A 16800-nucleotide genomic window follows, 5' to 3' on the forward strand; every position below is an offset into this window, starting at 1 on the left:
GATTTTCTGTCTTGTTAAAATCCAGTGGGTCCCGCTGACCTCTACATTTAATTTCATGATATGCCCTTTTAGGATGAATTCCCGATGTGCATTCCTGGCACGCAAAATTTAGTGCCAGGTGCATGAACTTGTAAAGTTTAACCTGTGGTACTCATTAAGTTTCTTTCTCAAAACTCTTCAAATGCAATTGTATTCATAAAGCTGACAATCAGTAAAGAGGTTTCTCACGGTTAAAACACATATTTCAAATTGCACCAAAAACTGTTATAGAGCTGGAAATTGAATTGATTTTATTTTTAATAGTTTTCAGAAAGTACTGCAACTAAACAATATATGAAAACAACTATTTTTTTTGTGAAAAATACCAAGTTAAATATACAAGGGGAGGGCCGCTGCGCACTCTGCAAGGCCTCTGATGGCCTCCGCTGGACCATCAGGGCAGCGTGTTTCTGGGCCTGCAGCCTGGCACCCAAAACAGAGTGGCGGGCTGCACGATGGCGGCCCGGACCACGCAAAAAAAAGAGGTAAGCAAGCTGACCTGAGAGTCGGCAAAAAATGTAAGATGGCGGCGTGGGGCGCTGGCGACCATCCCTCTAACTTCTACCCTGCAAGTGGATGTTGGCCAGCTTCGCGGCCCACTCAGCTGCTGTTTATACCTGCCCACCCCAGCCGGAAGCGCTGATGGGCCTCATAAAAAGCGGCAATTTCACCCCCTTGATTATATAACTGAAAAGCTGGCCAGGAAAGTATAAGTGAATTTTACATATTATGATACTAGATAGTTTGTGGCCATGTGTTGCAATATTGTAATGCTGCTTCATATTAGGATAGCGTAGAAACTGTGAGAGCGCCACTTCTGTAACTCATTCTTTATTAATTTATTTGTTTTGGATCAAAATGCATCTTATACACATGCATAACTAGAGGTTTTGTTCCATCTTACCCTCATGCCTTCAAATCGTGACAAGGCTCTTAGAGGTCTCAAAGCTCTTAGTGTCCTAAGGGACTTAATGGCACCTAGTTCCGAGTAGCCCAAGGCATTAGCTGTAAGGCTCACTAAAGAGACCTACACAAAAAGGGAAAAATAAAAAATTCCAAGTGGTTAATGTAGTTTGTGAAATTGCATGATGTGGCATTTGTCATATGCTTCTCAGGAAGAACCAAGGCTGGCCAATCTACATCAGCTGCATTAACAATTTTTATTCTTAGTGGTAAGTTAACACAAAGTAAGTAAAAGATGGCATCAAACGGATTGGTTTGATTCCACAGAAAACTTTCACATGATCCCAACAATAATTGAACCATGGTTCTCTGAAATATTTGATTATCTAAGATTAAACAAATCCCTGTAACATTTAACCCTGCTCTTGACTAGATATTTTTCTAAGCTCCTCAGAAGTATAGAGCATTAACAAACAAGAAAAGATCATGTTGAAATTCCACATTGTATCGGAAACACAGTCTAAATTATAAGGCTATATAAGCACAAATAATCATCACACATAAAATATGAAAAATTAAAACAGTATATTTATTTTCAATTAGCATTACAGGTTTATAGCTTACATAGAATGTCAAAATGATTCTCTTAAATTCATGAACCAATGCCCAGGTACACATTAAATAAGCTATTTGTATTATTCAGGATAAATACAGATTTTATTTGTAGAAGTTGATGTGATTTTTCACTTATCAAAGTGAGGGACATTACTGCTGACAATAATGAATGGAATATTTTTCCACTTTTGGCAGCAATGTCAGCATCAAGAATTCCCAGGTATACTGGAACATGGAGAGGAGCTCCCTATGACTATCATACAACTCCTTACTATTATCTCAATAAATCTCCTGAATCTCAGAAGAGCAGTCACTCCTGCATCACTGAGAAATTTTCATTTTATACAGTGGTCCCTGAGCAATATGGCCGTAGGCATCATATGCCAAATCTATGATTCTGTCACATCATACCATGGATTGCCAATAACAAAGCAAAAATCCAGAATACATACATCAACAATGAGGAAGTCCAGCCAACACCAGGCATTAGTGAAATACTTCACAAAACCGTAGGCCACCCACTTCAGGAGCATTTCCAGAATAAAAATGTAGGTGAAGATTTTATCAGCATATTCGAGCATTGACTTGATGCTTTTCCGTTGTTCAATGTGAACATCTTCAAAAGCCTAAAAATAAACGCAAGGTAAAACCTCTGATATTTTACTAAAAGACAATTTGAGTTTCGTGATCAGATTTCCCACCTCTTTTTCTTTCTGTTTCCCACCAACACACAACCTCCATCAATCTGCAGGGTGAGTTAGTCTAGACCATGGCATTCTCCACAGTTACTGCCAGTTTTGCTTTGTTATAGATTAGGAGGATTGGTCTTGACCAGGTCTCGGAACGCCATAAATATAAAGTGATTCTGATTTTCTAACTATTGTGCACCAAACGGCCTTCTGGTTTCTGAGCTATCAGTTGTAATTTGAATCATGTTTGATGGATTGAATGACCTGGTTTATCAAGCTATAGAGAGGAGGAACCTTTAAATCCTCAAAATTTAGAGTGCACTTTATCGTTTTTTTTAAAACACACAACTGTAATATAGTATACCAACTGTGTGAAAAGTATTAAGATTGTATAATGTAAAATCCTACTCACCAGGGCACCACTGCTGAGAAGAATCATGAAAATAATGAATGTCTCAAACCAATTGTGTTCCACTATTCTGTAGCAGGTCTTTCTGAGGTTCCACCATGATTTGCCTGAGCCCTCTGCTATGTTGACATAGCAGTACGGGAATTTTTGTACACATCCTGAAAAGACGATAAAAATTAAATCCCATGCCAAGCCGATTACAAATATACTTTGTACTTTCTGCAAGAAAGGAAGACATTTCATGAACATCTTCGTTTAGTCCTCAAGCGTGGCCCTGAGCTTCCGGTCGCTTACCACTTTAATTCTCCATCCCACTCTGATCTCTCTGTTCTTGGCCTCTTACATTGTTCCAATGATGTTCAACACAAGCTTGATTTTTCAATTAGGCACACTACAACATTTCAGCCTCAACATTGAGTTCAACAACTTCAGATCCTAACCACCGCTCCCATTTTCTCCAACAGTATGGGCTAGTAATGGTTCTGCAGTTGTCATTTACACCTGGAACCATCTTTTGTTTCTTTATTTTCCGATTATAACCCCACTTCTGCCTTGCACCATCATCCCTTTTGTCATTTAATCAATGCTGCCCTCAACCCTATCAGAGACTTTCCTTTTCGCCCTTTCTTCCCACTCCCTTTTTACCTGGCTCTGTACTTGCTTATAAACTATTAAATCTCTAAGTGCTTCCATTTTTGTTTTTGTTGCTGTGATGGTAACCCCTTGCGCCACGACCTCCTGCACCCCGAGAGCGTGACATCCTCGGCCTACATATTGCCCCGGACCCGAACTTCGGTTCCGCTCCCTGCAGCATTGCCGGGCGCCAACACCGACAGCTACAGGAGGCATTGTACGGGAGGCCTGGCGCTTCGGGCCACTGTTTAAAGGGGATGATGTTTGCGGGGGAATTTTTTTCCGTGATGCCTAACTTTCATTTTTCATGATTTTCTTGGGCCGCGATCGATCAGCGATGTACTCTGCTGATCGATTGTGGCCGATCGTGGTGCTTCGCAGCTGCCGTCGGCGATGAGGTACCTCTTTTAATTGCAGAGCCTGCAGCGATGGCCCTTTCCTTTAAGGGAGGGAAGAAGCCTCCGTTCCCAGCAGCGCTGCCCGTGACATTAGGTAGCGCTGCACTGCTATCGCCCCTCTTGCCGGCTTTAGTGCTCGCGCTTGATTTAGCACTCCACTTCCTTTTTGGAGTGCGAAACCAGAAGTTCGTATCATAGTCCCTCGCATAACACCCAGCGATACTTCTGCGTTACCGCAAAAGTTATCGGCCCAAACGGGACGCTACGCAATTTCTCTGCCTTACAGTTTAATTTGAATGCCTTCTAAACATTTAACTAAAAATAGGTTTATTAACAAGTCATTTTGAAAGTGGGAGTTGTTCCAAAAAGCAAATGTTAAGTGAATTATATTTAGTCTAACAATACAACCCACTTTCAAGAAATATAAATGATCAAATGTATTATGATTTACACACTGAATACAATCAAGATACATTAGCACTGACTCATGTGTCTGCATTGTTTTTTCATCTTGCCTGCATGTATGTTTACTCATCACTATTAATTAGACATTTTATCAGTTACACAACTGCATAATATTACTAATTTGACAAAGTAACCAGATCCTTGTCGCAAATATTGAAAAGAAATATGCAAAGCATTTCTGACATAAAACTCTTCTATTCTTCTCCCACTTTTGTCTCTCTCTTAGGCAGTCCCTTAGTGACTTGCTTCCACACTAAAAATGAGTTAAAAATGAGATGAGTCCTATGTGCGGCCTGCGGTCTCTGTCACAGGTGGGGCAGACGGTGGTTGAAGGAAGGGGTGGGTGGGGTGCTTGGGTTGTCGTGCGCTCCTTCTGCTGTTTACGCTTGGCTTCAGCTTGCCCTCGGCATAGAGACTCGAGGTATTAGGCGCCTTCCCGGATGCTTTTCCTCCACTTTGTGCGGTCTTGGGCCAGGTATTCCCAGGTGTCGGTGGGGATGTTGCACTTTTTCAAGGAGGCTTTAGGCAGTGTCCTTGAAATGTTTCCTCTGCCCACATGGGGCTCGCTTGCCGTGCCGGAGCTCAGAGTAGAGTGCTTGTTTTGGGAGTCTCGTATCGGGCATGCAGACGACGTGGTCTGCCCAACCGAGTTGATCGAGAGTGGTCAGTGCTTCGATGCTGGGGATGTTGGCCTGAGCGAAAACATTGAGATTGGTGCGTCTATCCTGCCAATAGATTTGCAAATCTTGTGGAAACATAGAAACATAGAAACATAGAAAATAGGTGCAGGAGCAGGCCATTCAGCCCTTCTAGCCTGCACCGCCATTCAATGAGTTCATGGCTGAACATGAAACTTCAGTACCCCCTTCCTGCTTTCTCGCCATAACCCTTGATCCCCCGAGTAGTAAGGACTTCATCTAACTCCCTTTTGAATATATTTAGTGAATTGGCCTCAACTACTTTCTGTGGTAGAGAATTCCACAGGTTCACCACTCTCTGGGTGAAGAAGTTTCTCCTCATCTCGGTCCTAAATGGCTTACCCCTTATCCTCAGACTGTGACCCCTGGTTCTGGACTTCCCCAACATTGGGAACATTCTTTCTGCATCTAACCTGTCTAAACCCGTCAGAATTTTAAAAGTTTCTATGAGGTCCCCTCTCATTCTTCTGAACTCCAGTGAATACAAGCCCAATTGATCCAATCTTTCTTGATAGGTCAGTCCCGCCATCCCGGGAATCAGTCTGGTGAACCTTCGCTGCACTCCCTCAATAGCAAGAATGTCCTTCCTCAAGTTAGGAGACCAAAACTGTACACAATACTCCAGGTGTGGCCTCACCAAGGCCCTGTACAACTGTAGCAACACCTCCCTGCCCCTGTATTCAAATCCCCTCGCTATGAACGCCAACATGCCATTTGCTTTCTTAACCGCCTGCTGTACCTGCATGCCAACCTTCAATGACTGATGTACCATGACACCCAGGTCTCGTTGCACCTTCCCTTTTCCTAATCTGTCACCATTCAGATAATAGTCTGTCTCTCTGTTTTTACCACCAAAGTGGATAACCTCACATTTATCCACATTATACTTCATCTGCCATGCATTTGCCCACTCACCTAACCTATCCAAGTCACTCTGCAGCCTAATAGCATCCTCCTCGCAGCTCACACTGTCACCCAACTTAGTATCATCCGCAAATTTGGAGATACTGCATTTAATCCCCTCGTCTAAATCATTAATGTACAATGTAAACAGCTGGGGCCCCAGCACAGAACCTTGCGGCACTCCACTAGTCACTGCCTGCCATTCTGAAAAGTACCCGTTTACTCCTACTCTTTGCTTCCTGTCTGACAACCAGTTCTCAATCCACGTCAGCACACTACCCCCAATCCCATGTGCTTTAACTTTGCACATTAATCTCTTGTGTGGGACCTTGTCGAAAGCCTTCTGAAAGTCCAAATATACCACATCAACTGGTTCTCCTTTGTCCACTTTACTGGAAATATCCTCAAAAAATTCCAGAAGATTTGTCAAGCATGATTTCCCTTTCACAAATCCATGCTGACTTGGACCTATCATGTCACCATTTTCCAGATGCACTGCTATGACATCCTTAATAATTGATTCCATCATTTTACCCACAACTGAGGTCAGGCTGACCGGTCTATAATTCCCTGTTTTCTCTCTCCCTCCTTTTTTAAAAAGTGGGGTTACATTGGCTACCCTCCACTCCATAGGAACTGATCCAGAGTCAATGGAATGTTGGAAAATGACTGTCAATGCATCCGCTATTTCCAAGGCCACCTCCTTAAGTACTCTAGGATGCAGGCCATCAGGCCCTGGGGATTTATCTGCCTTCAATCCCATCAATTTCCCCAACACAATTTCCCGACTAATAAAGATTTCCCTCAGTTCCTCTTCCTTACTAGACCCTCTGACCCATTTTATATCCGGAAGGTTGTTTGTATCCTCCTTAGTGAATACCGAACCAAAGTACTTGTTCAATTGATCCGCCATTTCTTTGTTCCCCGTTATGACTTCCCCTGATTCTGACTGCAGGGGACCTACGTTTGTCTTCACCAACCTTTTTCTCTTTACATACCTATAGAAACTTTTGCAATCCGCCTTAATGTTCCCTGCAAGCTTCTTCTCGTACTCCATTTTCCCTGTCCTAATCAAACCCTTTGTCCTCCTCTGCTGAGTTCTAAATTTCTCCCAGTCCCCAGGTTCGCTGCTATTTCTGGCCAATTTGTATGCCACTTCCTTGGCTTTAATACTATCCCTGATTTCCCTTGATAGCCACGGTTGAGCCACCTTCCCCTGTTTATTTTTACGCCAGACAGGAATGTACAATTGTTGTACTTCATCCATGCGGTCTCTAAATGTCTGCCATTGCCCATCCACAGTCAACCCCCTAAGTATCATTCGCCAATCTATCCTAGCCAATTCACGCCTCATACCTTCAAAGTTACCCTTCTTTAAGTTCTGGACCATGGTCTCTGAAATTACTGTTTCATTCTCCATCCTAATGCAGAATTCCACCATATTATGGTCACTCTTCCCCAAGGGGCCTCGCACAATGAGATTGCTAATTAATCCTCTCTCATTACACAACACCCAGTCTAAGATGGCCTCCCCCCTAGTTGGTTCCTCAACATATTGGTCTAGAAAACCATCCCTTATGCACTCCAGGAAATCCTCCTCCACCGTATTGCTTCCAGTTTGGCTAGCCCAATCTATGTGCATATTAAAGTCACCCATTATAACTGCTACACCTTTATTGCATGCACCCCTAATTTCCTGTTTGATGCCCTCCCCAACATCCCTATTACTGTTTGGAGGTCTGTACACAACTCCTACTAACGTTTTTTGCCCTTTGGTGTTCTGCAGCTCTACCCATATAGATTCCACATCATCCAAGCTAATGTCTTTCCTAACTATTGCATTAATCTCCTCTTTAACCAGCAATGCTACCCCACCTCCTTTTCCTTTTATTCTATCCTTCCTGAATGTTGAATACCCCTGAATGTTGAGTTCCCAGACCTGATCATCCTGGAGCCACGTCTCCGTAATCCCAATCACATCATATTTGTTAACATCTATTTGCACAATTAATTCATCCACCTTATTGCGGATACTCCTTGCATTAAGACACAAAGCCTTCAGGCTTGTTTTATTAACACCCTTTGTCCTTTTAGAATTTTGCTGTACAGTGGCCCTTTTTGTTCTTTGCCTTGGGTTTCTCTGCCCTACACTTTTCCTCATCTCCTTTCTGTCTTTTGCTTTTGGCTCCTTTTTGTTTCCCTCTGTCTCCCTGCATTGGTTCCCATCCCCCTGCCATATTAGTTTAAATCCTCCCCAACAGCACTAGCAAACACTCCCCCTAGGACATTGGTTCCAGTCCTGCCCAGGTGCAGACCGTCCGGTTTGTACTGGTCCCACCTCCCCCAGAACCGGTCCCAATGCCCCAGGAATTTGAATCCCTCCCTGCTGCACCACTGCTCAAGCCACGTATTCATCTGAGCTATCCTGCGATTCCTACTCTGACTATCACGTGGCACTGGTAGCAATCCCGAGATTACTACTTTTGAGGTCCTACTTTTTAATTTAGCTCCTAGCTCCTTAAATTCGTTTCGTAGGACCTCATCCCTTTTTTTGCCTATGTCGTTGGTACCAATGTGCACCACGACAACTGGCTGTTCTCCCTCCCATTTCAGAATGTCCTGCACCCGCTCCGAGACATCCTTGACCCTTGCACCAGGGAGGCAACATACCATCCTGGAGTCTCGGTTGCGGCCGCAGAAACGCCTATCTATTCCCCTCACAATTGAATCCCCTATCACTATCGCTCTCCCACTCTTTTTCTTGCCCTCCTGTGCAGCAGAGCCAGCCACGGTGCCATGAACTTGGCTGCTGCTGCCCTCCCCTGATGAGTCATTCCCCTCAACAGTACCCAAAGCGGTGTATCTGTTTTGCAGGGGGATGACCGCAGGGGACCCCTGCACTACCTTCCTTGCTCTACTCCTCCTGCTGGTCTTCCATTCCCTATCTGGCTGTGGACCCTTTCCCTGCGGTAAGACCAACTCACTACACGTGATACTCACGTCATTCTCAGCATCGTGGATGCTCCAGAGTAAATCCACCCTCAGCTCCAATTCCGTAACGCGGACCGTCAGGAGCTGGAGGCGGATACACTTCCCGCACACATAGTCGTCAGGGACACCGGAAGCGTCCCTGAGTTCCCACATGGTACAGGAGGAGCATAACACCCGACCGAGCTCTCCTGCCATGTCTTAAACCTTAGATACACTTAAACTGGTAATAACAATGTTAAAAGTTACTGACCAATATAAGAAGAAAAAGAAAAACTACTCACCAATCACCAGCCAATCACTTACCCCCTAGGCTGTGACGTCACCTTTATATCTTTGCCTTCTCCCTGCAGCTGCACCGGTACGCCTCTCGCCGACCCCGGACTCGCGCTGCTCCGAGCTCCCGCCTCCTCGACTGACTGCTCGAACTGCCCGACTCCCGCTGGCCTTTATAGGCCTCTCGCCGACCCCGGACTCGCGCTGCTCCGAGCTCCCGCCTCCTCGACTGACTGCTCGAACTGCCCGACTCCCGCTGGCCTTTATAGGCCTCTCGCCGACCCCGGACTCGCGCTGCTCCGAGCTCCCGCCTCCTCGACTGACTGCTCGAACTGCCCGACTCCCGCTGGCCTTTATAGGCCTCTCGCCGACCCCGATGAAGCAGCGGTGGTGGTATTTCTCCAGTGCTTTGACGTGCTGATGTACATAGTCCATGTCGCTGAGGCATATAGGAGGGTGGGTATCACTACTGCTCTGTAGACCATGAGCTTGGTGCCAGGTTTGAGGTCCTAGTCTTCAAACACTCTCTTCCTCAGGCGACCGAAGGCTGCACTGGCACACTGGAGGCAGTGTTGGACTTCGTCATCGACGTCTGCCCTGGTTGATAGTAGGCTCCAAAGGTATGGGAAATGGTCCACGTTGTCCAAAGCCTTGTCGTGAATTTTGATAATTGGGGAGCAGTGCTGCGTGGCGGGGTCATGTTGGTCACTCAACCAGGAAACAAGACTGGTTCGATGAGCTAATAAGCCACAAGCGCAAGGCATTTTTGGGCTGGAAACAGCAACACAACTCGAGAGCAAGAAAGCAGCTCTACAGATGTCTGAAGGCCGAGGTCCAACAAAAAACTCGCGACCTAAAGAACAGATGGTGGGTGAGAAAGCACAGGAGATCCAGCAATGAGCAGACAACCACGACATGTGTGGATTCTTCAGTGCAGGCAAGACCATCGATGGCCCAAGCACCCAAGGTACGACCCCACTGCTGGCCAAGAACAGAGAGGTACTCATCAAGGATAGAGAGGCAGTCAGTGCGCGCTGGATGGAGCACTTAGAAAATCTCCTCAACCGAGACTCTGTCTTCGACGTGAGTACCCTCGATTCCATCCCACAGCATGCTACCCGCCATCATCTCAGCACAATCCCAGTTCGGCATGAGATAGAAATGGCCATCCGTCAACTGAAAAATAACAAGGCCTCAGGAGCAGATGAAATCCCCGCTGAAGCACTAAAACACGGCGGAGAAGCACTTTTGGCGGGAGGAGAGCATGCCAGGGATCTCAGAGATGCGGTAATCGTGACCATCGTCAAGAAAGGCGACATGTCCGATTGCGGTAACTACAGAGTGTAGTGTATGGAGAAAGAGTCAGACTGAACACTGTGAGCTCAAAGTAAAGTGTGACCGGAGTCTTTTATTGCAGGTCTCCAGAGTGCCTCTCCAACCTGTGAAGCCTCCTTAAATACCTGTGCTCCCAAGGGATTATGGGGTCCCTTGGGACTCCAGGGGATGAGCCCTCTGGTGGCTGTGCAGAGTAAATACAAGTCCGTGAATCTGAGTTTGATTTGGTCCAAGTGTTTCCGGTGAATGAGTCCATTTGAAAGTTTGAGCCGAAACACCCTGCTTCCCTCTTTGGCCAAGACAGTGCCGGGAAGCCACTTGGGACCTTGTCCATAATTTAATACAAATACAGGATCATTGATTTCAATCTCACGTGACACATTTGCGCTATCATGGTTTGCACTTTGTTGAAACCGCCTGCTCTCTACCTGTTCATGTAGATCAGGGTGAACTAATGAGAGCCTTGTCTTGTGCTCTTTTCATGAGCAGTTCAGCAGGTGGGATCCCAGTGTGTGAGTGGGGTCTCATGCGATAGCTAAGCAGGACCCGGGATAGGCGAGTCTGCAGTGAGCCTTCAGTTATCCTCTTCAAGCCTTGCTTGATGGTTTGCACTGCTCTCTCTGCCTGACCATTGGACGCTGATTTAAACGGAGCAGATGTGACATATTTGATACCGTTACGGGCCATGAATTCTTTGAACTCAGCACTGGTAAAACATGGTCCGTTGTTGCTCACCAGGGCATCGGGTTGGCCATGTGTGGCAAACATGGCCCGCAGGCTTTCAGTAGTGGCAGCGGACGTGCTAGCCAACATTATCTCACATTCAATCCACTTGGAGTACGCATATACAACCACAAGGAACATTTTACCCAAGAACAGGCCTGCATAGTCGGCGTGTACCCTAGACCACAGTTTGCGGGGCCAAGACCATAAACTTAGCGGCGCCTCCCTGGGTGCATTGCTTAACTGCGAGCATGTATTACATCTGTGAATGCAGGACTCTAAGTCCGCATCGATACCGGCCACCACATGTGGGATCTGGCTATCGCTTTCATCATTACGATGCCTGGGTGGGTACTGTGGAGGGCATTGATGAAGGTGTCTCTGCCATTCTTGGGGACCACTACTCGATTGCCCCACAGAATGCAGTCTGCCTGTATGGACATTTCAACCTTGCGCCGCTGGAACGGCTTTATCTCTTCCTGCATTTCCACTGGGACACTGGACCAGCTCCCGTGAAGCACACAGCTTTTGACTAGAGATAATAAGGAGTCCTGGCTTGTCCAGGTTTTGATCTGCTGGGCAGTGACGGGTGATTGCTCACTCTCATAACCATGGCTAGATCTGCGGGCTGTGCATTTCCACCCCTGTGGTGGGCAATGGCAGCCTACTGAGAGCATCGGCGCAGTTTTATGTGCCTGGCCTGTGGCGGATGGCATAGTTGTATGCGGACAACGTGAGCGCAGATCTCTGGATGCGGGCCGATGCGTTGATATTCATCCCTTTACTCTCGGAGATAAGGGATATAAGTGGCTTATGGTCAGTTTCCAATTCGAATTTTAGTCTAAACAGGTATTGATGCATTTGCTTTACCCCATTGACACATGCTAACGCTTCTTTCTCAATCATGCTGTAGTCTCTCTCAGCCTTCGACAGACTCCTGGATGCATAAGCAACTGGTTGCAGTTTCCTGAAATCATTAGCTTGTTGCAATACACACCCGATGCCATATGACGACGCATCACATGCTAGTACCAAACGCTTACATGGATCATACAACACAAGCAATTTGTTTGAACATAACAATTTTCTCGCTTTTACAAAAGCATTTTCTTGGCTTTTGCCCCAAACCCATTCGTCCCCTTTTCGTAGTAAGACATGCAGTGGTTCTAACAGTGTGCTGCGACCCGGTAGGAAGTTACCAAAGTAGTTCAGGAGTCCCAGAAATGACCGCAGCTCCGTCACGTTCTGTGGCCTTGGTGCGTTCTTGATTGCCTCCGTCTTCGCGTTGGTGGGCCTGATGGCGTCCGCCGCAATCCTCCTTTCCAGGAACTCCACTTCAGGAAAACGTACTTCGAGAGTTTTAACCTGAGCCCCACGCGGTTGAGTCGACTAAGAACCTCCTCCAGGTTCTGCAGATGTTCGACTGTGTCCCAATCTGTGACAAAGATGTTGTCCTGGTGTCGTCAAGTTGTGTGGGACCGACTTCAGTAAGCTTTCCATGTTTCTCTGGAATATCGCCGCCGTCGATCGGATTCCAAACGGGCATCTGTTATAAACAAAAAGATCTTTGTGCGTGTTGATGCAGGTGAGGACCTTCGATGATTCCTCCAGTTCCTGCATCATGTAGGCTGAAGTCAGATCCAGCTTCGTGAACATCTTTCCTCCCGCCAATGTTGCAAAGAGGTCATCGGACTTTGGTAGTGGGTATTGGCCCTGCAGGGAGAAACGATTGATAATTACTTTGTAATCGCCACAGATTCTGACGGTGCCGTTTCTCGATTGGGAAAATGATTCCCTCTTTTTGCAGCCGGTCTAGCTCGATCTCTACCCTTTCGCTCATCATATACGGTACTGCTCTCGCCTTGTGATGGATGGGTCGCGCCCCCGGAATTAGGTGGATCTGCACTTTTGCTCCTTGGAATTTCCCGATGCCTGGTTCGAACAGCGAAGGGAATTTGTTTAAGACCTGGGCACACGAAGGGTCGTCAACGGGCGATAACGCTCGGACTTCGTCCCAGTTCCAGCTTATCTTTCCCAGCCAGCTCTTGCCGAGCATGGGACCATCGCCCGATACCACCTAGAGTGGTAGCTTGTGCACCGCTCCATCGTAGGAGACCTTTACACCTCCTGATTACAGGAATCAGTTCTTTTGTGTACGTTCTTAGTTTCGTGCGAACTGGAGTTAAGACTGGCCTTGAGGCCTTGTTGCACCACAACCTTTCGAAAGTCTTTTTGCCCATGATGGACTGGCTCACACCGGTGTCCAAATGCATTGACACCGGGAGTCCATTTAGTTCAACATTCAGCATTGTCGGGGGACAATTCGTGGTGAATGTGTGCACCCCATGTACCTCTGCCTCCTCGATCTGAGGTTCTGGTTCATCGTGATCCTCCGTGGATCTATCCTTTTCTGCAACATGGTGGTTTGCAGGTTTTACAGGCTTTGCAGCTCGCCTGTACACACGTTGGAGGTGTATCATTGTTCCACAGCCCTTGCAAACGTGCTCTTTGAATTGGCATGACTGGAAACGATGATCACCCCCGCAGCGCTAACAAGGTGTTAATGGCCTTGCATTCATCACCCTTGATGGTGGACTCAGACAACTGCGGACGTGTAGCTGCAGCTTTGTGTGATCTGCCCTGAACCAATACTTTGTTCACAGTACTTGTAGCAGCACTTGTGCACTGAGAGATTTGCTTCGTATTGTCACTGGTGGCAATGAACGCCTGGGCTATCGCTATGGCCTGACTCAAGGTTGGGGTCTCTACAGTCAAAAGTTTGGGAAGTATGGTTTCGTGGCCAATGCCAAGTACGAAAAAGTCTCTGAGCATGTGCTCCAAATGTCCTTCAAATTCGCAATGTCCTGCAAGGCATCTTAGCTCGGAGACATAACTCACCACTTCCTGGCCTTCAGACCTTTTGTAGGTGTAGAACTGGTACCTCGCCATCAGAACGCTTTCCTTCGGGTTCAAATGCTCTCGGACCAATGTGTACAAATTGGCGTATGATTTCTCCGTGGGTTTCGCTGGAGTGAGCAGAATATTCACGAGACCATATGTTGGTGCCCCACAGACGGTGAGGAGGATCGCCCTTCGTTTGGCAGCGCTCTCTTCCCCATCTAGCTCATTGGCAACAAAGCATTCGTCGAGTCGCTCCACAAAAGTTTCCCAATCATCTCCCTCCGAAAATTTCTCCAGGATGCCCACTGTTCTCTGCATCTTTGGGTTCGCTATCTGTATCTCGTCGCCAGTTGTAGTGTATGGAGAAAGAGTCAGACTGAACACTGTGAGCTCAAAGTAAAGTGTGACCTTAGTCTTTTATTGCAGGTCTCCAGAGTGCCTCGCCAACCTGTGAAGCCTCCTTAAATACCTGTGCTCCCAAGGGATTATGGGATCCCTTGGGACTCCAGGGGATGAGCCCTCTTGTGGTTGTAGAGAGTAAATACAAGTCTACATATATAACAGAGGAATTTCCCTGCTGCCTGCCAGAGGGAAAGTCATCGCAAGAATCCTCCTCAATGACCTCTCCCAGTGGCTGAAGAACTGCTCCCAGATTCGCAATGAGGATTCCGCCCACTATGGGGCATAATGGACATGATCTTCACTGCATGGCAAATCCAAGAGAAATGCAGGGACCAGCACCAACCCTTGATATGGCTTTCTTTAAAGGCCTTCGACATGGTTAACAGGGAGAAATTATGGAGCATCCTCCTCAAATTCGGCTGCCCACAAAAGTTTGTTACCATGCTTTGTCTGCATCACGACATGCAAGCTATGATCCTGACCAACGGATCCACCACAGACCCAATTCATATTTGGATCGGGGTCAAGCAAGGCTGTGTCATTGCACGAATGCTTTTCTCGATCTTCCCACTCTTGTACTGCATGAATAAGCAGTGATCGGAAATTATTCGAAGACAATTGACAACTGTTTACGTACATGTTAGCAAAGTACAAGGAGCCTGAAATATCCTTTCAGGATAAGTCCATCTGAAATTCCTCTCTGGTATTTTAGCAGGGGCATTAACCTGTTTAAAATAAATGGGTTAATACTTCTAAAATAAAGGAGAGCCAAATTTCAGTTGGGTATATTAAGTGTTCATACGCTAATAACCCATAACATAATTTCAGGGTCTGATTTTTTTTAATACTGGTTTTTTCATACTGATGGTTTTTCAACTGTTAATGTGGCTTAAGAGAGCCACAGTCCCTGCACTTCCACATTTTCAATTTTGATAAACTATTAATATAATCATTGCTATCCTAACCAATGTATTCATTTTGTGTAAAAATGGATAATTATATAGAATCTGAATGATATATATTTGACAGGAATGTAAAGATGTTGCAAATTTAGGATTTTGCCTTCGACATTCTCTCACGTACAGAGGTGCTAGTCTCCACAGACCTTGGAGACAAAGTCAATCTTCACACTAAGGACACGCTCCACTTTCATGTGACACTACCACCGTGCTAAGTGGGGTAGATTGAGAACATATCCAGCAACTCAAAACTGGGCATCAATAAGGCACAGTGGGCCTTCAACAGCAGCTGAATTGTATACCACATCATGGGCTGGCATACCACCCACTCCTCCACCAAACCAGATGATCAAGCCCTGGTTCACTGAGGACCCACCAGCTTAGATACTAACTCTCCATGTATTTTATAGGCTAGGTTAGAGGTGGGATCTGCATGTGGCAAGACAACGGGCACGAGTGGCCTGCAGCCAGGTCAGGAGGAAAGAGTAGAGCAGGTGCCTGCTCCCCAGAGGGCGAGGTCGCTCATGAATTTTGCTGCACAAGACTCAGATGAGGACTTCGATGGGGTGGCCTACAGACGAAGGCTGATGGGTATAACAATGAAATGCTTGGTGCATTGGCAGGCCTGCCTGAGTGCAATGTCAAGGAGCATGGAGGAGTCCAGCACGAGCCTAGCACAGGGCATTGCGCGGAGCTTGCAGTCGATGATTTCCAGCAGGAAAGTGATGGGAAACTCCATTATGCACTTGTGGACCCATCCATCATTCAGGGCCTGATGGCTGATGTCTCAGCTTCCACTGTAGCACAAGCAGAAGCCACCCAATGTCAGAATGCTGAAGTGGAAGCTCAGACTTCTGTCATGCAAGCTCAGACTGCTCTCATGCATCTACCAGTGCGGGAAAGGGCTGACAGAGTTTCAAAGAAAATTTGTTCTGGGATGTGAGCGTCACTGGCAAGGCCAGCATTTATTGCCCATCCCTAATTTCCCTTGAGAAAGTGGTGGTGAGCCACCTTCTTGAACCGCTGCAGTCCTCATGGTGAAGGAAATCCCACAGTGCTATTCGGGAGGGAGTTCCATGATTTTGATCAATGACAATGAAGGAACGGCGATATAGTTCCAAGTCAGGATGGTGTGTAACTTGGAGGGGAACTTGCAGGTGATGGTGCCCCCATGCACCTACTGCCCTTGTCCCTCTTGGCGGGGTTGGGAGGTGCTGCTGAAGAAGCCTTGGTGAGTTGCTGCAGTACATCTTGTAGATAGAATCATAGAAATTTACAGCACAGAAGGAGGCCATTTCGGCCTATCGTGTCCGCGCCGGCCGACAAAGAGCTATCCAGCCTAATCCCACTTTCCAGCTCTTGGTCCGTAGCCCTGTAGGTTATGGCACTTCAAGTGCACATCCAAGTACTTTTTAAATGTGGTGAATGTTTCTGTCTCTACCACACTTTCAGGCAGTGAGTTCC

General features: G+C 46.6%; 1 protein-coding gene across 11 annotated transcripts in view; it reads right to left on the bottom strand.

Moving 5' to 3' along the window:
* scn1laa (sodium channel, voltage-gated, type I-like, alpha) overlaps positions 1–16800 on the bottom strand; it is a 229341-nt gene that overhangs the window by 84569 nt on the left and 127972 nt on the right. For all 11 annotated transcript variants that reach the window (XM_070875524.1, XM_070875520.1, XM_070875525.1 and 8 more), the window contains 3 exons: positions 2659–2813; positions 2010–2183; positions 944–1066 (listed from right to left, as the gene is read on the bottom strand). In XM_070875524.1, coding sequence (XP_070731625.1) covers positions 944–1066; positions 2010–2183; positions 2659–2813 — 452 coding nt within the window. The remainder of the gene's footprint in view (positions 1–943; positions 1067–2009; positions 2184–2658; positions 2814–16800) is intronic.

Source organism: Pristiophorus japonicus, chromosome 3, assembly GCF_044704955.1.
Source record: "Pristiophorus japonicus isolate sPriJap1 chromosome 3, sPriJap1.hap1, whole genome shotgun sequence".
NCBI classification, from domain to species: Eukaryota; Metazoa; Chordata; class Chondrichthyes; family Pristiophoridae; genus Pristiophorus; species Pristiophorus japonicus.